Here is a 24,849-nt window from a genome sequence, read left to right as displayed (position 1 = left end):
CAGAGTTGCATAGCAGCTCACCATCTGGAGCACTGGGAGAATTCACAGTGGGCCATTGGCTTGTGAGCTGGTGGCACGGAACCAATACAGATGGAGCAACTCACTGATCTTTCTTCCGTTGCCTATTAGTGAAAAAGAAAAAATTGAAGTGAAAGCCCTGCAGTGATTGTTAGACCTTTTTTTCTCGTTTTGCTTCACAAAAAGCCCCCCCCCCCCAAACACACACACAGGAGGAATGTAAGGAATAGTAAAAAACACAAAAGAGACAACATGTGTTCTTTTAGATGGGACATGTCTGTTTTTGTTTTTGTTTTGTAACGAAACAGGTTCCATCGTGCTTTCTAGAGGTTAGCACTCATCAACAGAAGCTAATCCTTACATCCCCCTAATGTGCACATGTGTTGCACATGCAGTCAAGCACTCATGCTTGACTGCATGTGCAACACAAAGTCAGTGTGGGAGTGGTGGTGGGGTGTTTGTGTGTGTGTGTGTTGACCTATCATATGTGCACAACACACATGTTGTGAATAGTTAATGAAGTTACATTGATGCCAAATCCAAATTTTTGTGGCATTAACGACTGGAAGATATTATCCTGCAGTGTGGCTGATCTATTTTTAGAGAACCTGACTCCCAGTCGGCAGCTCTGCTGTCAGAATGTGCACTTGGTCAAAAGATTTTACTGCTTTACAAACAAGAAGAAAAGCAAATATCTTCAATTACTTGTTTCTATTAAATTACATCTAAAGTCATGTAATATATACGTTCTATATATTATAGATCTATATTTATATATATAAATATTCTGTTCTATCTAAGCTGTTTTCGACCAGTGGTTGAATGTTACTTGTTGTATAGCTAGATTTAATTTATTTATTTTTGAGAGCACCTACTTCTTCCATTAGAGTGAATTGAACAGGCTTTTGAAAATTTTAATATTTCAAGTTTTCTACATGGCCATGGCAGCTCTTGCCCTTTTTAAATATCATTTTAGCACAATAAGACAAAAAGGTACTTGATCAAGTTTTTTCAAACTCAACCAAAAAAGTGTGAAATGTTTCTTTAGAGGTCATAGCCTTGGAAACGTGGGCATTCGCTTAAAATGTTCCCTGACTTGATCTATTAAATCATTGTGCCAGTGAAAGTTAGTCTTTATGAGAATAGGTTTAATGTCACAGTTTTCATGCATGACAATACTGAGCCCTTGACTTTCTAGAAAGCGCTGGCAGGTATCACGTGTAAGTGTTGAGCAGGCATTGTGTCTGTTGTGCGTACGAAACGAAAGTGTGTAATATTTGGACTTGAAACAAAATGCCCCAGAGATATGGATCGATTCCAAGTAATGACATACAGCACAAAAACAGGACAGGCCATTAAGAGAGCGTTTGAACTCTTCTCTTTGAGCTTCTTGGCCATCAGCCTGATATTTCCCTAGTTTTATTTTTTTATATATCCTTTCCGTTCTTGTTATTATCTTTGGTGTTGGCTGACAGATTGTGTTTTAACATTTGATATTTTAATCGGGATGGCATGAACTTCAAAGGCGGGGTACCACAGGCTTTGAGACATGGTGGAAGGTGTGCGGGATATAGTCACTTCGCAGTTGAGGTAGAGTGCTGTCGAAAGTCAGGTCACAGAATTGAACCAATAATTCAACTGAATAGAGAATCTTTTATCTGAAGCAGGGTATTATCATCAATATCAAAATGTTTCTACCATCGCTACCTTAAATCATTCACTTCTTGTTTGCCTTAGTAGCTGTCAGGTCATTGCTGAAGGGAAATGGAATAAATTTTTACTGTCATTATGGTTTTTCTCAACTTTGTCTTTGTGTCTGTGATTTATTTAAAAAAAAAAACTGCAATATCTCATTTTTTTGTCCTGGTGGAGCGTTGATGCGTCAGAAGATGTAAATAGAAGCTAACTCAATGCATCTTTGGTGCTGACTCTTCATTTTATTGTTGTAGATTTGGTGTTGTGTAAACATGCAATCCCAAACTGAACACTAACACAAGGATACTTTTATTGTTAATAGAGATGAGTTTAAGGTCTATGAACATCAGTGATCAATAGAAGGGACAGAAGTGAATTTATTTATTTATAAAACATACCCGCTGATTCTCAAACAGACGATGTAGGTCTGTATTGGTGTGCTGATCCGTGTGAGTGACGGCTTTTAATTAATGGCCTTGTAAAAGGAAACCCAGGCGGGCCCTCTGTTCCATAGGCCGGCGGAATGAGGCACCCAGTGTTTGGGATGGTTTATTAATGCCTTGACTGGTTAGCCCAGGGTAAAAAGGACAATTAGCATTACCCGCTGCCATATGCTGCACATTGAGCGTCTGACAGAGGCAAAAGACAAAAGCCCGGGCTCCTGTGTGAGGCTAACCTGAGATCTCCATGGAACTACTATCAACCCTGGTCACATGTGTAAGCCAGAAGACCCATGAGAGCTCAGCCCCTCCCAGAGCACTTTAATTACACACCCAGACAACATCACGCTGGAGTCCTGCTCACTCAGCAAAGCCCAACAGCCCTGAGTCCCCCTTAAGCTGCGTTCTGCATAGATATAATAAGCAAGTGATTGAATTTATATACTTTAGTTGTGATGCATATTTCCCGTCAGTGCTGTGTCATAAAGAAAAACCCATGCAAATAAACAACCTTCTTAGCTGTCATCATCTGCGGGCATTACAAAGCAATCTTTGAGGAGCGAGCTGTCTTAATGCCAACAGCTGAGTGCGATGTGAGGCCTTTAAAAGAGACGATGGGACACAAGCTGGAAATGTGCAGGTGGAATCTAGCTGGCAGGTCTGGCTCTCATTAGTGCTACATGACGGTGGGGTCATCCAGTCTTGTCTGTGGGAGGGAGAATTTGTTCAAACCTTCTCTCCCCTCTTCACTCCCCTGTGCTCTGTCTCTCTCCCTCACCCTCTCTCCCTCCATCTGGAGTGGATGAAGTCAGAGACCACATCACTGGCCTTCAGTGTCTTTGATCCTCCCACCTAGCTTGGCACACACACAGCTGTACAACAGCATGCCCACTGTGCCTCTCCTTTCACTCTCCCACCAGCTTGAAGGTACAAATATAAAGAAAGCAAAGCAGGCTGTTTTTGTACCACTTATTTGATTTCTGCCTCTCTGGGAAAGCTGTAATTTGCCAGGCATTTAGTCTATGCATGTAAGCGGGTATCATTATACTTCCATTAGAGGTTGAGTTGATCTGAAATGCAAATACCCCTGATAATCCACTCCTCCCTTCATGAGCTTGACTGCTTGCTAGTCATTAAAGTGTGCATATGTGTGTGTGCGTGTGTGTGTTTGTGGTTTTAGGGCCATATCTTGAGTGCATGTGTATATGCGTGTGAGATCACATACTTGTGTGTCAAGTTCCTAATTGTGATTATACTTTGCATTCTTGTTGAATGTGTTTACTTTACGGGAATTGGGATAAGAGAGCTCACAGTTTTTATAGGTTTTAGCATCGTCATACTTGACAATACTATGAATGACAGTAATGCCTCTGTACTCTACACTTTGATTCCCCAATGCTACAGCACAGTGGGCTGTACTAATAACATTTATGTTCTCCCTGCAGGTGTACGCACCGTCTCCAAACTCAGAAGACTTCAACAGAGATTCACCTTCTTACTCTTCTCCTAAACCCTCCAGCAGTATGTTTGCAAGCACTTTCTTTGGTAAGTTCAAAATGACTTCACAAAATCACCTACAGTATCTGGTGCTGCAGTTCAGTTTAACGTCATATTTTTATTCTTAATGCCACATGCATTTCAAAACGGTGTTCTCTTTGTTTTTGTGTAGCGTTGGTAAAGTCTGTGTATTATTTTATTGATTATTTTGCTATGCTGATACGTTGATGTTACCAGTCAGACGCAGTTGTTTTAGCAGTATTCAGTAATATTTAGTCTGTGGTCAGTCTTTATTTCAGTGTGACTGACTTCCAGATCTACACAGAGAAGCAGACTTCTTGTTGGTTTTAGCTCTGTGTTATCTCAGCTGTGTTCAGGACAAGGATTATGTTTTAGTCCCAAGAGCAAAGAAAAAAAAAAGAAAAAGAGAACTCCTTGAATGACCCCCCTCCTTGGAAGTTATAAGGGTAGGGTTGGAGGTTAGGCGCTGTCTGGTACTGAGTCAAAGCTAAATTACATAATTTGGCCCTCAGTTCTACTCAATAATGAAGTAAAATGATTTATTATTATTATTATTATTATTATTATTATTAGATGGTACCCACAGTTCGTCTGACCCGTGGAACTCGTCCAATGGGATCAGCCAGCCCGGCTATGGGGGAATGCTCGCAGGATCTTCATCTCACATGCCACAGTCAGGAAACTACAGCAGCCTGCACTCACACGACCGTTTGGTAAGCAGCACCGCTCATCTGGTGATACCTAAGCCTATGAATAGGTGACAAATCATTGTTAGTAGCTTTGTTTTGCCGTCATATTTATGCAGAGGATCCAGTGTATACCGTTCAGCACATACGGCACGCAAATTCTTTCTCCGCCCTGCACCCCCCCACAGCACAGCTTCCACAGTTGAAGTGGGTGTGTTCGCTTAAGTTGTTGTCTGGTTATTATCAGCAGAGGCACTGCTGACCCTCTTTGTGTCAGTGTTTGATCTGGTCTTGTCTGTCTGCCTGCTTCAGCTGGCTGGGCATCACAGGGAGCCTGCAGATGCTGCCTGCCCTCTCTTTAGCTCTGTCCCTCCTCCCACTAACTTTTGTTTCATCGCAGCCTGGGAGATGTCAAAGGAGAATATAAAATTTAGAGAATAAATAAGCTCTTTCTTCAACACACACACACACACACACACACACACACACACACACACTTGTGACTGGAAACAGAGCATTTCTGTTTTTTATCTTCCAGAATTACCCTGCACACTCAGTCTCTCCAGATGTCAATGCCAGTCTTCCTCCCATGTCCAGCTTCCATCGAAGCAACACCAGCACTTCACCATTCGTCACCGCAGCGCACACCCCGTCCGTCAACACAGCCGATGGGCCGATCATGGGTACGTTCTTGTGATTCAGCTACCTGCTCAAAATGATTAATTCAATGGCCCCGATATAATTATTAATGAACATCCATTCTGTAAAGGTAGCGAGTCAGGTTGTTGGACAGCTGCCTTGTGTACAGTCACCGCTCTTCATTTGTCTGAGTCTGCTATTACAAAGTCTCTCTCTGTGTTTTCTTAGCTGCTGCAAATCGGGGGAACGCCACTGGAAGCTCACAGACTGGAGACGCACTAGGAAAGGCTTTAGCCTCGGTGAGTGACATCCCCACTTTTAACTTGGAGTTCAGTCCATCATACCATGCATCCCCGATTGAAGTGAATTAAACAAGATTTGGATTTTAAAAAAGAGTTGGAATCATTGGGTCATTATGGAAAATTCATCAACTCCTGTCAGAAAATGCTTTATCAATAGCATCAGTGTGGCTTTGCTGTCAACTAGCACAGATGTCTCTGCATATCCCCATCAAGTTTGACCTCCTCTCCGGTTGTTAAACTCAATTATAACTTCTATGTACCCATACACTCAAAAAACTTCCTCTGCAAATCAAAATAAAATAATGGTGCATTTCAGTCTTTGAAGAAGGTGACCTCAGTAATCATACAAGGAATTAACTGCTATACTGAATGCTGATTAAAAAAGCCCAGGGGAGATGTTTGTAGTTGTTTTTGGGCCTAAGCCTGGAAAATTTTGAGCTTAAACTAAGAGTTTTCAAGAAAGAGAATTGTACATTTAAAATACTCCTAAAGCCAGTGGATTACTCTTTACTCTAAAACCAGACATTAGTATCCGGGACGTCCTGTAAAGCATCATAAGACGTATTTGTCCCTCAGTAGCTCACAGAGGTTCATCAGAGAAAGAAATGTGTCTTTCCTGCGGGTGTGCCCACATTGACTGATGGATAGATTATATGTTATGGTCTGATTTTTTCTCCCTCATATTTACAGTATAAGAGAAACAGTTGGATAACCTGGATACAAGAATTGTTTCCTTCAGGAAAGCTTGAAGCAAGACAGTGACAGAGAAAAATTAAATGAAAATAGAGACTCAAGAGTAACCATCCACTGCTGTAACCTTTAACCTTACTGTACTGTAATAAAATTGTGACTCAAGCTAATTTGGAGAAGGTGTACGGTATGGAGAACAAAAGCCGAGACACAGGTGGATGGAGTTTGAATTGAACACAACTGAACCAAATGACCCAAAATTATTGGGTTGTATAGAGCAGTAGAAAGTGGACTTATGTGGAAGTCAGCTCAACATAATGGGCCCCCACAGCAGTTCCCTCCACTGTTCCCCTTACTCCCCAAGTGGAATAACATCCTGTCTCAGGAACTGTGTTTGTTTTTGCCTTTGTCTTAAATGTTGCTTTTGAAGTCTAAACCTTATTAATTCTGAAAAGTGTCCTAAAATACTGTTTAATATGTTGCATAGGCATGATATGTGCATTAAAATACTGGTATTAGATGTAACAACAGTTTAATTTCACACATCCTAGCACAGGCTGTTTGTTGAGGAGGAATATTTCTTACCGGTGTGAATCCAAAATATGAGAGTTTAGGGATGGTAATAACAAATTAAGTCCTTTATATTTGCAGACTCAGTTCTATTAGCATGACAAAGCTGGAGTGAAATGGACACGGTTGGACTGGGGTGGGGGTGGGGGTGGGTGTTTGGAGCAGGGGGCACAGGGGAGTTTATAACTGCTCTGGCTCAACTCCACGGGCCGCCCATTGTGGAGCTTTTGTTCTCCGCCCTTTTAAATTGGCCGTGCTTATTGGCCCCATGCCGCCTGCGGGAGCGTAACTGATGACGAGGCGGAGCTTCATTTATTCCAGTAAAATGAGCCATGTTTCACTTTGAATGCAACGTTAGTAGCCAGTGAGTGAAAAGAATAGAAAGTCATATATTGTCGGGTCAGAAGTCACAGTTATAAAGGACTTTGCTTTTGAGAAAGTGAGAAATATTTGGAGATTTGTTTGAGTCTTATTGGTTGCGGACACAGTGGTGGCCGCATGATTAATCCTCCTTCGTTCTTGGCTGAATTGCGTGTGTTAGAATGAAGATGCTGTGCAGAGAGAAACACTGAGCGTGTAGAAAAGCATAAATAGTCATTTCTCCCTTTAGACGAGGGCCGATCCCTCCTCCTCCACACTCAGTGACACACTTCAATGAAACCTCTATCCTGATACTCCAAGTTGATTGAAAAACTAAAGCCCAGAGATCAAGATTGAATAAGGAGATTATTAATAATGAGTGCATTCTATCATCCCCACAGAAGTCAAATGGTTTCCTGCAAGCTCAATTTGATCTTAACTTGGAGGAGAAATCTCTGAGGATCTGCTGTTTTTTTCTCTGCTAATTAGTCAGGATCCACCCGTAATACCCTGAGTTCTCTGAGACATGTTCCATTGTGGCACAATATCCTCTTATTAAAGGGAAAAAAAACAATCAGGGACGTGTTTGTGCTTTAATCCAGCATTTGTTTAAACAAATGAAATCCCAGTGGAAGTTCTGAAGACGTAATCTCCTCGTTCCCTTGTGACTGACATGTCATCCTAAAACTCAGTGACCTCGGTGTAACCTAGTGGAGAACGCACTGATACAATAAAGTTACTGTGATTATCATAGCAATAAAGCTGAAGTAACCTGGACTCGGCTTGTGGCATCAGGCAGAAAACCAAGACCTTTGCCCTAGTTATGCTCTTCATAGATATTAGAAAGTTTAAAAAGATGCAAAAATAAACAACATTTGAATACTGCTTGATTTTCATATATGATTCACAATACAGTCTGGTGCAGTCTGACATGCGACGCTTGAGATTTTCTGTTGTTGGCTTAACAGGGTTTCCAGGTTGAGCGTTTGCACTTCTTGAAGCCACAGTGGAATAATAAATGGAGTGAGTCGAACAGGGACCGAGTCCTAATACAAGTTAAAAACAAACCATGCTCCTGTAATACAGCAAGTTTTATAAGTCTCTGTACAGTCGGTACAACACTGAACTCTCAGCTGCAGATCATGCTCAAAGTATCGACCTTAATTCAACCTGTTACTCATCATGCTTATTTATTCATTGAAGTTATGTGTAATTTATTAGTGCAGGTCTATTAGGGGTGAAACTTGCATTTACTTGTTTCATTTCAGTTTTTCTCTGGTCAGTTGGAATGAAAAAAACTCAACATACAATGGAAGCACGCTTACATGCTCCTTAAATAATTGTGAATGCAAAATACAAACAGACTGACACACAAACAGCAACAAAAAAGCATTGTGAGATAGGGAGTTACTGAGTTAATATTTTGTTTGCATTAATAAAGCAACAGAAAATTCAGAATTATTCTGCCCCTTTTTTTCTTCTTCCTGTGAGTCAGCAAATTTAGAGACACAGGAGATTAAAAATAGACTAAACGTATTTTGATGTGACAAGTGTAATACTAATTTGTTACATGTGCAATAAGAATTTTTAAACATTTTTCATACTGAAACTTATTTTGACATTAATTAATTGATGAGTATTACATTTAAAACAAGTAAATAAAAGCTCAGTTTCAAAAAAGTTCAAATGTCCAGGCAACATTAATTGGAGCAGTTCAGTAGTTCAGCGTTTGTCTCTTGGTGTTAATCTTTACCCACAATGACTTACAGTAGTTGATACAGAGGAAGACACAAGCACAAAACATCAAAGTGAGTATTGTTTGTGTTTCATTTTGTGGAGGTCGTGCTCTGAGCACAGATGACTGAAAACATCTCATAAGTATGCACTGAGCATTTTCATGACATCCCTGGCAGTAAAATCCCCATAATTGATGTCACAGTTTTGGCTTGGAAAAAAAAAAAAAAAAAGTAGAAGAAAGAGCAACCAGTGATATAGATTTTATTTTTTATTTAGGACTGCTGATGTTTGCATTAATGATGAATCTTAATTCACACTCTGTCTCTTCCTCTCTGCTTCCACAGATTTACTCACCTGACCACACTAGCAGTAGTTTTCCATCCAACCCGTCGACACCTGTGGGTTCTCCTTCACCTCTGACAGCCACAGCAGGCGCTGCCTCAGCAGGTACCGTGGTGACTGCTGCCGGCACCCCGTCTGGAAGGCCAGGTAGAGCACCAGTCTTTGGATTTTAATCTCATACACACCTCCTGTGCACTTTGATACCAGCTGTAGAATGAAAAAATACACTTCTCTGAAACTGCTTTATAAAGATGTTTTCAGAGGCAAAAAGCCAGTGACAGACACATGTCAGACTGTGGTAGAATTAGGCCTTGACCTGGAATAGCCAAGTTAATGAGGAGGCTTTCATGAATATGTCTTTAATTAATTTAATTACTTTATCTACATGCTGCATTAGTTGGATTAATTGAAGCCTAAGCAGAGCGAAGTGTGAAAAGTTTCTCTAAAACTTACTTTAATGCCCCTTTTTAGCTTTAGAGTAGCTCTAATCATTTGGTATTCATCCCCGTGCTTTATGTATGCCAGGGCAGTTAATGCTATTTTTACATTAATCCATTTTAAAAGAAAGCTTAGTTTATTCAGGGATAAGGCAGCACATCCTTCGAAACAACAGTCATGACAAGTATTTGAAACCATACCAAAAAATGTTTTTTTTTTTCATTTCATTAAATGTGTTTTTCTGTGACGCCGAACAACAAACATTGATCTCAAGCAAAGAGAAGAGATTCTTTGTAGCAGATTTTGCCACTAGTTGCTTCCTATCTGCGGTCTTTTTCACTAAAAGCATGAAATCAGTTTTTGCAACTTTGTTCTGATTTTAACAATACACCTACACCTGAAAACAATACCTGACTTTCTGGTCCAGTGTCCAGAACATGGGCTCCAGAACATGGGCTCCAGAACGTTGACTTCTGGTGATATCACTGGCTAGTTTTGTCTCTCTCTTTTTAGGAGGGTCTTTGTTCGTGTTCATAAATTTAGATCTAGCTGAAGAGTACAGAGACAAGTTTAGCCTTAGATTTAATTTTGAAGTGTTGGAAACGAAGATTTATTGAAGCCCTGGAATGGCATTGTAAAAGAGAAAGACTGTGTCTCTGGCTTTCAGTGTGCGTAATAATTTGAAATCTTGTCATAGAAGTGTTTGATGTTGGTCCTGAATTATAGTTTTGAAAAACTTTTCGTATTTTCCTCTTTTGCGAAAATGTTATCCACGTTTTTATGACTTATAATAGTGGCACTCGTCCTACTTTCTAATAAGACACAATTCGGGGTGGGGGTGTGGGGGCGTGGGGTGGGGGTGTGGGGGGTGGTTTTAATGTAATATAATCCTGTTTTCCAGACATGTGCTTGGCAGTTTGTGTTTCTATGTCAGGCTGATTTTTGGGGATGGACAGACAAGCCTCTTTCTGAATCTCTTATGCCTTCCAACCCATACAGCTGAGAGAACACCTAAACGAGGTCCCCTGTTAGTAAGATACTGGGCTTTTAAGTACATTAAAAAAAGATGTGTATAAGAAGAATACAGGTTTTCAGACATGTTGACAGAGGTGAGAGAGTAATGGAAAGCAAATGAGGGGAGACAGTAAGGGAAAGCCCAGTGTGTTGTTTTAGTGGGCAGTTTTGTCATGTGTGGTAATGGAGTGGCGACAGCTGTCTCTATGTATCCCCCCCTCATCCTCAGCTGTTGCCCTGCCCTATGGACAGCTGTTCCCTCCAACACACACACACAGACCAGGCAGCAAAAGGCCTTGTTTATCTGCCAGTGGGTGAAGGAGGGTGGCTGTGACTCAGCTGATGAGGAGAACTATGATGGCCTCACATAGGGAGATCCCCCTCTTGACCTATTTACAGTACAGCATGCCACACCTTGCAGCATAACAATGGTATTTATGACTTTTTTATAATGTAATAATATAATATGTTTGATTGATCGAAAAAGAATATAAAAAAGTTCAGTGTTTATTTTTTTTATTAATGGAATATATATATATATATATATATATATATATATATATAATATTATATTATTATTATAAATAACACTACTGCAAAACAAATACATGTGGAATTGTAGGAAGTGGATGGTGTTTCACTAATTATTCACCCGTATTATGCTTCTGGGGTTAGAAAAAGAACGATACTTTGAAATTGGCACAAAATTTGGCTCGCTGTTGATGTTAGCCACGAAATCCATTCATCATTAGGATTACACCAATATACAGCACATTATTCAAGACGGGTTTGTTCAATTAGCCCTCTCTGGTGCACGTGGGGACCAAAGCCCCAGGCTAATTTTTCATAGCCGCCAGCCAGCAGAGGCTCATGTGGAGTATCTGTCTCACTCACCTGGGAGAAAGCTGAGGCAGAACACAGACTTTTTCATTTCCTCTTCCAAAGTCACTTTTAATAGCCTGTTAATTAAAGTCTGCTTTTTCCAGGACTATGTGTGCAAGGAAACGTGAAAACTAAAGTATCGAAGATCACAGAGGTTTAGTGAGATATTTCATTCGAATGAATCAATGGAAACTTATTTTAGTGTTTCCTGAGCTTAGGGGAGGTGTGATTTTGCGTTTGTAAAAAATATTAGTTGTCTTGCTGTCTCTCGCTTTCTCTCTGTCGCATGCGGTTGCACTCAGTGTTTGACAGAGTATTTGAGCCGACCACATAAGCCTTGATTCGTGAAAACAGACACTGAACAATTAGTGGTTTTGCTAGTCTCCTCACTGTTGAGACTCAGAACGCCTTTCTACACTGTGTAGCTTTCAAACAACTCTTCTTATTAACAATAAATAAAATTTGATCCCATTCAACATTCCCCAGGCCCCTCTGCTATAAATGATTCCCCTCATCCTGGTCTACATTTTTCTTTGCCTTAAGAAGTGGAGTACAGTACCCAAAATGAGATTTTAGAATCACACTAAATTATAGATAACCAAAACACAGTCTCCATCTGTGGATGGTACCACAGTGGGCTCCATTTACCAGGATGTAGGCTGGGTTTGGTTTCCTTCCACCATAATGGACACCAGAAGAGCACTGAGAGCTCTGAGCTGGAATTGCCCACAGACATCCTATCTTGTAAATTACAGGGAAAGGTTCATTATTGTCAAATTCCATTACGGTTATTTGATTGTATAATGCATTGCCTCCTGTTGCACATGGCAGGCAGGTTAGTTAGATGATTGTGATTCAGAAAGAGGACAGAGAGCAATATTGTGCTGGAGCTGGAAATGTGATGAGCAGATGTGGATTCCTTTTCCTTTGCTCTAATTTACACCAGATCAAATCAGCTTGATTTGCTTTCCTGTACTTTCCTTTTTTTGGGCTAAAAATAAATATATATAATCCACTGTGAAATTCTTCCAGCCAAAGGTAAATTGTAATCTCTAGTACAGAGTATCTTAAATTTCTCTGTATTTAGTTTACATGATTGAATTATATGGTTTTTCATGTGTGTGCCAAAGTAGATTTGTCTTTATTGGATAAATTAGTATAAATGATGCAATGGTACTCAGATGTTTCCAGACCTGAATTTTGTGAAATATATGAGGACAAACTGACTGTACAGCCGCTACATCACCAGTCAAAAGGTGTTTGACTCACAAAAAACTAATAAGGAAGATAACTCAGCAATGCTAGCTAACATGGTGGAATGGGAAGAGCTTGATTGAACCCAGATGCTTGGCATATTTCCTTCATCAAAAACCCTGATCAAGGCCATGTGCCGAAACCCTGTTGAACCACACTTCATTTCTGATCACTCTGATGTGTTTTCTAGAGCCTCAACGTTTCCAGGGTAAAGGAAGTGTGAAGAAAAATTAGTGTTAAAAATCAGATTTGTCAGTGCTCATATTGTTCTCCAGCCTCTCACAGCTATGCTTATTAATGTGCAGATGCAGTGAACATTTCAGGGTGGAAGTGGGCGTTAGATGAACTCTACGCTGGCTCATGTGTCAGGATGCAGTCCAGCCATCAGGAAGTGATGCAGTCGAGCCCTGAAAGATAAAAATATCTCATATAGAACAACAAGAAACCAGAAAATCAGGATGTCAGTGTCTGCGTGGTGTTTTGTGTGTGTCAGTTTTTGTATCGGTGTACCCAGTGGGGCAGGATACAGCTATCAGCCATGTTGATATGTAACTGAATCAAAGGATTTCTGACGTTGACCTCCGCTACATCTCTTCTGTCTCTCGTCAGGTACCAACCAGTGGCCCCGCACAAGTGGACATACCCCATCCTCTCCAAATTATGAGAACTCCCTTCACTCACTGGTAAGCTCCCTGTCCGCCTCTGTCTTCCAGTGAGTGAAGGATATGATGGATGCTCACTTTAGATACATTACTCATGAAGGGCTAAGCTAGCATTACAGGGAGATTCCTGTCTGACAAATGTTGTGCTGAGAAAGATGGGGGTCGAGGGATAACCAAACTGAACAATACCTGTCCCTTGGGGGCTTGCCATCTGTCCCCTACTCCGTGGGCCAGGATGGGGATGACAGTTGGGGGATGGGTTTAGTTAAGGGGGCTGGTGTGGGGCTGGCAGCTGTTTGCTGAGCCACTTCTCCGGGATTCCTTTGCTGCCATGCGACCGCAGCTACAGATCACCTTTCATCCAGCCTGCTACCTGATGCATGCCATATATTTACATTCTCTGCTGGGAGTTTTTTTTTTCCTAAGTAATAATATTTAATTAGAAAGCTCTTATAAAATGAGTACAAACATTTTTCATAACAATTAAGATGCAGCAGTAAAGACAGATTATGCAAAACGGGAAAGGAAAAAATAAACAAACCATGACCCTGATCCAAGCCTAAGCAAAGTATTTTTCTCATTGATTGACCTGGAAGTCATACTGTAGAATTTTTTTTATCAATTAAAAAAGTGAGAGACAAGCATCTGCAAAAAAATTTAACGTTTCTCAAAGCATGGAACATGACTTGAAAAGGCCACAGTCAGTCCAGCTGCAGTCTTATCACAAAGTTCCCTTCAATCAGCCAATTGTATGTGAAGAGGACATTGAACATGGCCATGTAGATGTTTCCTCCCACGCCGCTACAAGCTTTGTTTTGTATCTTCATGGCCACCAAAGATAAGTCGCAGCACAACTGAAGGTGACAATTAAAGTGAGTAGTGTCAGATAACCTGAACATTAGCTGCCATGTGAAAACAACTGCACTTCACATGCTGTTTGACATGACGTGAGTAAATGCAGGACTACAGTTTGTCAGTTTTATATTATTATATGTTTAACATTATATGTGATACTTATATATATTTTATATATTATTTGTGGGACGACCTGCGGTAAATGACAGCGGCTTTTGAGGGTCAGATACACTGGGAGGTTTAGACTCTTCAGTGGTGAAAGGACAAAACCAGTTGGTCCAGCCTGATGTCATCTTGCAGGCTGTTTGACAACCTGTGGGCCATAATGGAAAAACTGAGCTACACTTAATTTTGAATCTGGACTGCATGACTAACAATATTTATTTAATAGTGTTTATTATGAATATTAAAAATATGTTAAAATTGAATTTTGAAAAATCACTTATACAAAACTGTAGACGATGACGGAATAACTGAACCAAACATAAACACTGAGCCTTAAAAGGGGTTAAAGATGACTTCTACTGATTTTATGTTCTCGGAATTTGTTTAAGAGTGTGTTGAAATAAAAGCATGGATCACAGTTCCTTGGTAGTTGTGTCAAAACTGTTTGTGACATTGAAAAGTCCTGTCTATTTCTAGGAAAGTGATGAGCAACTGTGTAAACATGCTAGTTGAGGATTAGATTACAGACAAAATGATCTTGTTAGTGGATTGGTCCACAGACAGCAGTTCATATTGGAATAACAACAATAATAACAACACAGGTTTACCAACAGGGACATTTATTCCAACAGAGAAATAACAGTCCACACAGCTTGGAAGCCAATGGTTTAAATGTGCAATGTAGTAAATGTAATGTTTAATGATGTGACCAGTAGAGTAGTGATGGTTGTTATAATGTTCAAACAGCAAAACATTTTCATGCATACAAACTGAATGGTCAGACACTCTGGGCTTCCTTCCAAATCCGACCCTTTTCTTTTCTGTGTGTCTTTACAAAAACAATCTCTATCCACAGTGTGTTTCCAGTATTTATAGATACTGATCTTTTTTTTTATAATCCTGTCTTATTCTTATTTGACTTTGCCAGAAAAACAGAGTTCATCAGCAGTTACATGAGCATCTCCAGGATGCCATGTCTTTCTTAAAGGATGTCTGCGAGGTACTATTCAGATAGAGCCTTTACTCATTTACGTGTTCCATACATCTTTGCGTTCCTTATTTTGTTTTCTCTCTCACAAGCTCGACTTGCAGTCTACGTTCCTCACAGTGAAATGCAGTTTCATTTTTCTTGCCTTTGTTTCCATATTGTCATATTATGTGGTCTTTTTAGCTATTCCAGCTTGCAGTAATGATCTTAGGTGCAATTAAAGTCTAAATTAATTGTTGAAGCTTTCCATTTGGCTATAGTGCCTCTGTCTATTATTCATCTAAAATAAATTATGATGACTTGAACAACTCAAGCTGAAATGGCTCAATTGATCTTGCATTTGAATTGCCTTCTTTATCTTATGTTTCAGATTTTTTTTTTTTTTTCTTTCCACGTCCACACCATAAAATCAGTGTTTTCAATTTTGGTCCTAATGTGCTTATACTAAGCTGCTCTGTCCTTCTTTTCCTCTCTTCTCCATCTCCCTAACCCTTCGCTCCTCAATCCCTCTGGTCCTCCCAGTCTCGAATGGAGGATCGTCTGGACAGATTGGATGATGCAATCCTTGTTCTGAGGAACCATGCAGTGGGCTCCACGGCCAGTCTGCCCAGCGACATACACAGTCTGCTGGGACAGGCACAAAATGGGCCAATAGCAGCCATTGGAGCAAACTTCCCTGCATCTGCATTGGTTCCGAGTCGGACAGCAGCTATGGTATGAGAACTTCACATAAGTATTTAGGCCTCAAGTGTTTTATATGTTTAGGATGTTGCAGAAAGTGAGGGGGAAAACACATTTCTTTGGTCGATTCCTATACTGTAAGTTGTTTTTCAAGCTTCTCCACAGACGAAGCCTCGCCCACCTGTTCGAAACAGGTCCGCTGCCATGTGTAAAAACTAGACATTTTCCACACATGAACAGTTGAATTTATCCTGACATATTTTCCATAAGTGTAATGGCTGGCCGAAAGCTCACCCTCCTCTTGAGAGTGGCTGTATACACAAGGGTGAAAGAGAAATGAGAAAAACAGGCGTAATGGAGTGAAGTTGTTCTTTGGTGCAGAAAGTGTTTGTGTGTTGCACTCCTTTTAGAGTTAAAGTCGAAGCCTCTTGAGACACAAGGGAATGCAGGTCTCAGTATAAATCATGATGTGTTCACCCATCCTCCATCCGAGGTATTTCATTTTAAAGAACCAAGAGATTTGAACACATCTGCAGTGGAAATTAAAATGGGGCGACTCGTTCAACTGTAATCCGGAGGTGTTTGGAAATAATTTGGGTCAAATACAATAAAAAAACTGCTGTTGCAGTTTTAATATGGGTAGGGGTTCAGATTACTTAAAACTGAAAGATGAACACATTCAACTATATGTTTTATGATTTAGATTTTAGTGTTTCCCTCATTGTAAGTCCTGTTCATCTGATGAAAATTATATTTAGCAATGGTTAAATTAAATAATACCTTCAGATACAGAGCTGAGATCCATCTGGTTTTCTAGAAGCCAATCTTTACAATTCACATATTGAATTAAATTAAATTGTTTCGAATTTTACAAATTGATATTATATAAATTTGATCAATATTTATCAATCTATCAATTTTTTTTTTAATTGGATCAACAGTGAGTAACAGTACAAAAAACATTTTATTTGTACTGCTTAGGGTTGTAACTAACAATTATGTTCATTATCAATTAATTGCTTAGACTGTAAAATGTCAGAAATGAGTGAAATATTACAGGGTCCTCAAGCCTATGATGACGTCTTCATATTACTTGTGTTGTCCAACATTACTCAGCGGATGACTGTTGATAATTCTGTCATCTAATTGATTAATCGACTAATTGTCACTCTAGTGACAACTCCCCAAATACCCACAGACACAAAGACATTAAATAAAAAACTTTTCCTCCTGATGCACAGCTGAAATTTAGTGCAACAAAAAGTAAGAATAAAAAAACAATTTGTTTCACGTTTTGATTAAGACTGACATCTTAGTGTTTATTCTTCACCAAGAACATTTCACAATGTTGGCATGATCATCAAAGCTTCACCGTATTTTTATCAGGATTTTTTACGTCCCTCTCTCGTCTATGATCTCAGATCTCCTTTGGCAACATTAATTTATTTTAAAAGCAGTTAAAGGTTTTAGTTTGTTTTAGGGCAGTGTGTTTTCTGTCTCTGGTTGTTTTCACTTTGATGCTCAAACTGTTGGATCTTTCAGAGTAGCTTGTTATGTCCCCAAACAAGAATTTTTCTGTGGTTGTCAGAAGAGCTCAGTTTGATGTATTTGTTACAGAGAGCTGGGTTGTGGCAGTGATGTTGACCGACTGCGACTGTGAGATAGAACATACTGTGTCTGCACTAACACGGCACTTCCTGTGTGGGAAGAGGTCCCCTCAGCCAGGGCTCACCAGCCTCGGCACGGCACAGCCACAGGCTTTTTACTCTGGCTGACACCCCACCCTCTACCCCCTTCCTCCCCTTTTCATCACTTCTTTTTAACAACCCAGGAAATCTGAATCGTTGGAAACGTGTGTCTGAACCCGCGGCCTCCACCCAAATAGAGGTCCTCAGCTGTATGGTAATCAGGCCCAGCCATGAAAATGGCAGCGTTCTTTTCTTGCCAGAACTCCGGCTTCCCTCCTCCTCCTCCAGACAAAGAGTTGTTTGGACACCTGTTGAGTGCACAGCAAAGATTAGCGTAGCGCTGAGGAAGGGGAGGGTTTCGGGGCGGCGGGGTTAACAGAGGCCAACAGTGACCGAGGATCACATTCCATAAGAAAAGGGGGAGATACCCTCCACCCTCAGTGACGATTTCCCCGCCTTTCCCTGGTTCTCAGAAGGGAAATCAAATAGCTGGAGAACATGTGGTAAACCTCAAGAAGGAGGGACTTTGTGGTACAATGTGGTGGGAGCTGACCGTTTTTATGTTATGAATATGAACAAAATGAAAAAGCAAATTGTCGGACTGTTGAGTGGGTTCAGCTTGACATCTTTTAAAACAGAACACAGACGGATTCGTCTCATTTCAGACATGAGAAACAGACGTGTTCTCAGTTGTGGTTACAGAGAGCTAAGAATGAGACTGACACAGCAGCGAAGTATAATATAACATAAACAGGACAAATAAAGAGGTTTTCATATTGTGTCATAAAGTAAGTTGGTTTTGAATATATTATCACACAGGTGTCTTTTATTTGCTTTTATTTTGTGTTTTCCACCCTTGATCGTGCACCCTACAACATGCTGCTATGAAACAAATCACCAAAGCACCCCCCAGTGTCGGGACTGATAGATTTAAAGTACTCATTAGGCCCTGGACATTTCATATGAATAGTTAAATCCTTCAATATACACAGACTGCAAATAGCATCCAATCAAAATTTCATCAACATTTCAAAAGCCATTAGCTAGAATTTAATATTGAAAGTAAAAAAAAAAAAAAATCATTTTTAAATCCTTGACCTGTGTTGATGGACCTCAACTCACTGATGACTACTCGCCGTGATTATTTCTTCTGTTTAGAACCACTGGATCTTGCATTTGTGCTCCTCTTTTGGTCAAAAGAAATGCTTTATGTACCTTCTCCAGAGAGTGTCTGCTTCCTTTCTTCACATGTCCTTCCTGTCTGTGTTGCAGCAGGGTGGTGCCCACGCTGACGATGCTGCCAGCCTGAACAACAGCCATGGAGGACTGCCCAGTGCCGGCTCCACATCCAGCGCAGAACTCAACCACGCAGTGGAAACATTCAGAGGTCTGGTGAACCCCACGGTCTTATTGTACAGTTGACACAATTTGATGTGGACATGGGTCAGCTTATTTTATATGTCTTACCGTTATGTTTACATTGTCTTTAACAGGTCTTGCTGCAGGCCTGGCTAGCCAGTTGCCTAGCACCCTGGAGCTGAAGGTGGAGAAACAGGACAAGGACGACATGCACGACAGCCTCTCCACAGATGACAAGTCTGATGACGAGAGCGATAAAAGAGATATGAAGACACCCAGAGCAGGCACACGCACAAGGTATGAACATGTTGACACACAAACACACAAAATGTTTCCCAAAAGTGAAACAACTTAGTTTAACTGGTGTTTGGTTAGGTGTGAGAAAAATAATTATTTGAACTGAAAATTGTTCAGAGCAGGCCTTGTGGTTATGCCTGAGCAGTAGCCCCGACTTTGTGATAGTAAAAAAAAGTGATCTGACTGCAGGTGGATTTCTTCTCCCTGCCACAGTATCACTGAAGACGAGGAGCTGAACCCGGAGCAGAAGGCTGAACGAGAGCGCGAGAGGAGGATGGCTAACAACGCCCGTGAACGCCTGAGGGTGCGAGACATCAACGAGGCCTTCAAGGAGCTGGGTCGCATGTGCCAGCTGCACCTGAAAAGCGAGAAGCCTCAGACTAAACTGCTCATCCTCCATCAGGCTGTGGCTGTCATACTTAGCTTGGAGCAGCAAGTCAGAGGTCAGTGTCCAGCTAATGAAAGCTTTATCCCCGCATTAATGTTATAACTGAAATGTCAATGCTACGTCACATCAAATCAATATTGATTCTTCAGAAACGTGTAATATATTTTCACATGATATTCCTGCACATGGTAATTTCATTTTTGCATCACATCCTCTCCGTAAAGGAAATGAACAGGTCAAAGCTCTCACGTTTTGTGTTCAAAGAAATGCGACGCAAAAGTTTGATTCTTGTCTCTCTGAAACTACAGAGCGGAATTTGAACCCCAAAGCAGCCTGCCTTAAGAGAAGGGAGGAGGAAAAAGTGTCTGGGGGCTCCAGTGACGCCCAGCAAGGCCACACAGGAGTCCATCCAGGCCTGACTGACACATCCAACCCCATGGGCCACCTTTGAGCAGCAGACAGGTACTCCCACTTCCTGCAACTAACCTTTACTTTCAATATTGATTAACCTGAGGATTATTGTCTCAAATAATTAATTAATCAATCATCTTTGGATATGAGGCAGGCAAGTTTGTATCTTCTTTTGTCTTTTCTGAAAACTAATTTTTAACATATGGCTTTCTCTTATGGTTGGTACAATTAGTGACTTAAGTGATTAATCAATTAGTTGCAGATTAATTGTTATGTTGATCGACTAATGCATTGAGGAAAATTTTCTATAAATATGTGAAAGAGTAGTGATGGAGCTTTGAAAGTATTAATGTGTTATAATCTCAAACCGAAAGTACAGATGGAAATTATTTTGTGTAATTATTGATGTTCACCTCTGATCGGTGTATTTCTCCTCACCTCTCTCCAGATCAAAGTGATGCAGATCATTTCTGTCCCGTTTTGAGTTGGTGACCTTGCTTCCCAGTGACAGACAGGACTCACATTTTGTGACACCAATTGGAGGAGACAGACCACTCGAAGCAAAACCACAAGACTAACACAATCCAATCCTAAGACTGAGGTAGAGCCAAGCATCTAGCTCCCTGTGACCAGTTTCCATCTGCAAATTTCTACCCACAAAGAAAAATCTTCAGCACATATCACTGTCTGCAAGAAGTGTGTGGCTTCTGAACAATCAGAGACTTCGCAATCTCCTCAAACCGTATGTGGAAATTGCCTTGTGCCTAAACTGAATTGACGAATGCATTGTAACAGCAATTGTTTTTGTTTGTCTGTTTCTTTTTTTTCTATTTATTATGTTATTGAGCTATAAAGTGTATGTCTAAAGGGAAAGTTAAGTAAGTTCAAAGAGAAGTATGTGGCTTTTCAGTTGATCTATAGTTTGCCAGTGTCACCATTAAAACTTGAGCACTCCACCCTGCTAAATCTTTGGCTAGTCCAAGATAAGGGAAAAATATTTGGGCACTGAAAAGATTGAGATTAATTTATTGGCCAGTTTAGAGTGATATTTATACCCAACTGAAAATGATCATTAGCTGTTAGATCTGAAAGACTAAAGCACCCCATTTAAAAAAAAAAAAAAAGAGGATATATTATTTATATTTATATTTTATTCGTTCTGCCACTGGCCACATCTGTAACCAAAACTACCTACGTCTGTTTCTGCATAGTTTAGATCAGTTTCTGTACTACTGACCAGTGGAATAATAGGCCCGAGTACATTAGCATCAACAATATTGTCTATATAGGTGACAGACGAGTGGCAAACTCTAGCTTTACTGAAAGCTCAGATTTAGTTGTGTTCTTTTTTTCCTCTGTAGTGAGCAGTGAAAACACAGAGAGCAAACTGTTTGCAAACCTTAGCATTCCCTTCATATTTTTAGTGTCTTAACGAAAGGAAAAGTGGACTTTACTGCCCTTCGGTTCCTTTGCCATATAGTGTTAAATGTAAGCGGTGACATATTTTTGCAGATTCTTATCTTTGTTTAGCCTCCTGACAGTTACATGCTCCTGACGTCAGCACAGAAGTGGCTTGTGTTTTTTGTCATTTTTCTGCCACCAGCTAATCAGAGATTGCTTAACGAAGAAGTAGTTTAAAATGAAAAAACGACGACCACACTTTCTCCTGGCCTGATGAAGATACCACTTTTTTTTTTCCAGTTTTCTTTGTTAATATCTCAAGACATTAAATTTCAAAAACAGTTACTCTGAGTAAAATTTAGTTATGCTTATTTGTGTTGTAACAAGTCCTTCCTTTAGACTTCCAGCATTACAATGTCCAGTTTCAGTCAGCAGAGAGAACTTCTAAGTTATTTTTCAGTTATGTTTTCATGCAAGCCGTGATATACTCAATACAGTAAGCCAGACTAGATATTTCATGGATATCATACAACTGTAGCACAATAATGAACAAAAGCAGTTAACAGGATTTTTCTTTTATGTTTCAAGACATTGGTCATGGTTTTATTTTGTTTTTCCCTATCAGTGTGCATGCTTTACATTTCTCCTTTTATTAAGTCTTTGGTCTTAAGACTTGCTTTATATTCCATTTATTTCTTTGTATATTGTCTTCTATCATTATCTACACCTTAAACAAGGCTGCCACATTCAGAATGAGTATTCTGTACAAAAAGGGACTTAAATTAGAATAAAGGATGCCACGCCAAGAGTTTACATTAAAGATTTATGATTTAACAACTTTGTTTCAATGAAAAAAACCTAAACAGTTGTTGTGTATTCTCTGACTGAATGTGGCCTTGTTCTTCATTTCAGTATTCACAAGCTTGTATTCATGTTGGCAGACTTTGATTGAGGGTATAATGTACGCCACTTCCTGCTCTCTTACCTTCATTTTTAAATTTCCTGTTCTTCCTATATTTCTTTGCTCCTCTGTTTGCCAAGTTAGACTTTGCTGTATTCCCAGATGCTTTCCCTTGTATAATATATGAAAAAAAAAGAAAATCAAAAGAAAAAAAAACATTTGGCTTATTTTTCACTGTAGTTAGTCTTTTATACAATAATACTGTAAGAATATTTCTTGAATTCTAAATATTACTCTTTCTAGATTTTTGAAAGCAAAAGTTTTGAGTAAAAAGTTTCTTACTTTATTTTACTATATTAGATAGTAAAATGTACGGTTATTTACCATAACCTGTCCATTACTACAAGAAATTTACAAATGGCATCTCAAGAACATAGATGAATTGTTGCTCGTAGTCTAGTACTTAAAAAGGCTTCGTACGAGCTCCAGATCCCTAAAAGTGCGACCTCCATCCTATTCTTCAGAGTCCGTTGTCGATTGATAAAAGATTTGTTCTTGTGTCAAATGAAAAAGGTATTGTCGATGCACATCATCAAAAAAAACTGCAGCAACGAGAATTTGAATTTTCTGTCTTTTTCAACAGAGAAACACAATGTATATAACATTTATGTTGCAATAAATGTGCCATCTTTTTTTAAACTCAGTTGTATGTGCATTTATTTCTCTCACTGAGCAAACATGTTTGTTTTTGTTTCTTTTGTTTCTCCATATTTACATTTTCTCCTCTCCATAAAGTGTTATTTTATGAAAAGGCACAGGAAAGATGAAGTAGAGACAGCTCAGAAACATGGGGGTTCATTTAGAGTTCCTTATTGTTTCTTGCTTTCTTTCTTTTGTTTGTTTGTTTGTTTGTTTGTTTTTTAAGACATTTCTACAGTGGATTTAGGCCAAATGAGTGTTTTATAGTATGTAACTCATTTTTGAAAATAATGCCAGTGGACCATTGTAGTCTGTATGAAAAGTACTATGAATATATGTTTCTATTTTTAATAAAGTGTGATAGCAGCGTACTGTACATGTGCTGTGGTTCTACTTTTTTTTTTACATTTATATTTATTCATGATGAAGAAAAAGAGCTAGAGACAGATTCGGTAGGAAAGCCACTCCAGCAAAAAAATTTATCAACAGAGGAAATTAAATTGATATTTTGGAACACATTTTTTTAATGTTCAAATATATTAATTCCACATGAATATTTAAGTGTCAATTTCAGGATGTTTTACAATATTTTATACAATTTGTTTTGACACAAATCATGTAAATGCATAAGCAAAACAGACAAAAAGGAATAAAAAGAAATAGATGAACTGAAACTAGAGCGCAGGAAGGAAATTGATGCAGCCAATTATGAAAAGTACAAACCTAAACTATATTTTCTATTAAATGTTTTTGGTGGTAGCGGCCTTCTGTAGACTGCCACACTCGATCTGCTAATGAATCCCAAAAGTGTTGTGAAAATGCTGCTCTAAACCTGCAGGACTGTTGTGCTGTAAATCTCAGACCTTGTACATCTGCACAAAATTATCCTCTTGCAGATGTGAGCATGAGAGTACTCATCACTTCCTGAGAGGTCTGATCCCAATTCAATTTTTCTGACAGGGGTGACACTCAGAGGAAAACTGCTGACTGCTGTTCTGTCTGTGGTGAGCTCAGTGAAGCAGCGTAAATCATGACTGTCATCTCTCAATATTCCCTGCAGGGAGAAACAGAAGAGATGTGAGTGTGTTGGGCTGATGGTGGTGGCGGGTGTGCATGTTTTCTGTAGGAGTGGGACCACCAAGTCTGAAGGCTGACTTCCTGTCATGGCTGCTGGGCCAACTGACAGAAAGTCCTTGGCTTGCATCCTTGAAGCCTTCTGCTCCTTCTGCTCCTTCTGCTCCAAACAGTAAGATGGTCCTCCTCTCTGCTACTCCCAGGATGCATGCTGTACTAAACATGCTTCATTTTGTTTCACTTTCTAATCTCAAAGTTTCGGATTAGAGTGTGCTTTGGTGAGCTCACATAGAACAAAAACCTCAGGACATAATATACAGAACCTGCACTGTAAAAACACAGTAAAATCACCACAGGCAATAAAATAATAATGAAATAATACATGAATAAGCAAACACTCCCATGGTGGATGGTATCAGAACCAAAGATAAGTATGATTGTATTGCAAGCACAGTACACACTCTATTAAATGTACAAGAGCAATAACAGCACATTGACAATGGAGGAGTTAAAGGAAAGGTTCATATTTTATATAAGTCTGTTTTAGAACAGTAGTTATATACTCATACAGCATGTTCATTGAAATCATCATTAGTCCCTCGTAAGTGATGGGGGCAAAATCCACAGAGCTTGTTCTGTACAAAATGACCTCAGTCTGCCTTAGACAAAACAAGTAGGGGATATTCCAAAGTTAC

At 39.7% G+C, this 24,849-nt stretch overlaps 1 protein-coding gene across 12 annotated transcripts in view; it reads left to right on the top strand.

Moving 5' to 3' along the window:
• tcf12 (transcription factor 12) overlaps positions 1 to 23,456 on the top strand; it is an 84,563-nt gene extending 61,107 nt beyond the window's left edge. For 3 of the 12 annotated variants that reach the window (XM_056395193.1, XM_056395099.1, XM_056395008.1), the window contains exons 9-21: positions 3,599 to 3,698; positions 4,245 to 4,384; positions 4,896 to 5,040; positions 5,225 to 5,295; positions 9,000 to 9,144; positions 13,195 to 13,268; positions 15,196 to 15,267; positions 15,778 to 15,969; positions 18,897 to 19,011; positions 19,118 to 19,280; positions 19,470 to 19,723; positions 19,977 to 20,130; positions 20,528 to 23,456. In XM_056395193.1, coding sequence (XP_056251168.1) covers positions 3,599 to 3,698; positions 4,245 to 4,384; positions 4,896 to 5,040; positions 5,225 to 5,295; positions 9,000 to 9,144; positions 13,195 to 13,268; positions 15,196 to 15,267; positions 15,778 to 15,969; positions 18,897 to 19,011; positions 19,118 to 19,280; positions 19,470 to 19,723; positions 19,977 to 20,119 — 1,614 coding nt within the window. In that variant the 3' untranslated portion in view covers positions 20,120 to 20,130; positions 20,528 to 23,456. The remainder of the gene's footprint in view (positions 1 to 3,598; positions 3,699 to 4,244; positions 4,385 to 4,895; positions 5,041 to 5,224; positions 5,296 to 8,999; positions 9,145 to 13,194; positions 13,269 to 15,195; positions 15,268 to 15,777; positions 15,970 to 18,896; positions 19,012 to 19,117; positions 19,281 to 19,469; positions 19,724 to 19,976; positions 20,131 to 20,527) is intronic. The other 9 variants (XM_056395457.1, XM_056395876.1, XM_056395795.1 and 6 more) reach the window with 7 other exon arrangements.
• Positions 23,457 to 24,849: the final 1,393 nt, after the last annotated feature.

This window comes from Seriola aureovittata, chromosome 1 (assembly GCF_021018895.1).
Source record: "Seriola aureovittata isolate HTS-2021-v1 ecotype China chromosome 1, ASM2101889v1, whole genome shotgun sequence".
NCBI classification, from domain to species: Eukaryota; Metazoa; Chordata; class Actinopteri; order Carangiformes; family Carangidae; genus Seriola; species Seriola aureovittata.
This window is presented reverse-complemented; position numbering and strand designations above follow the sequence as displayed.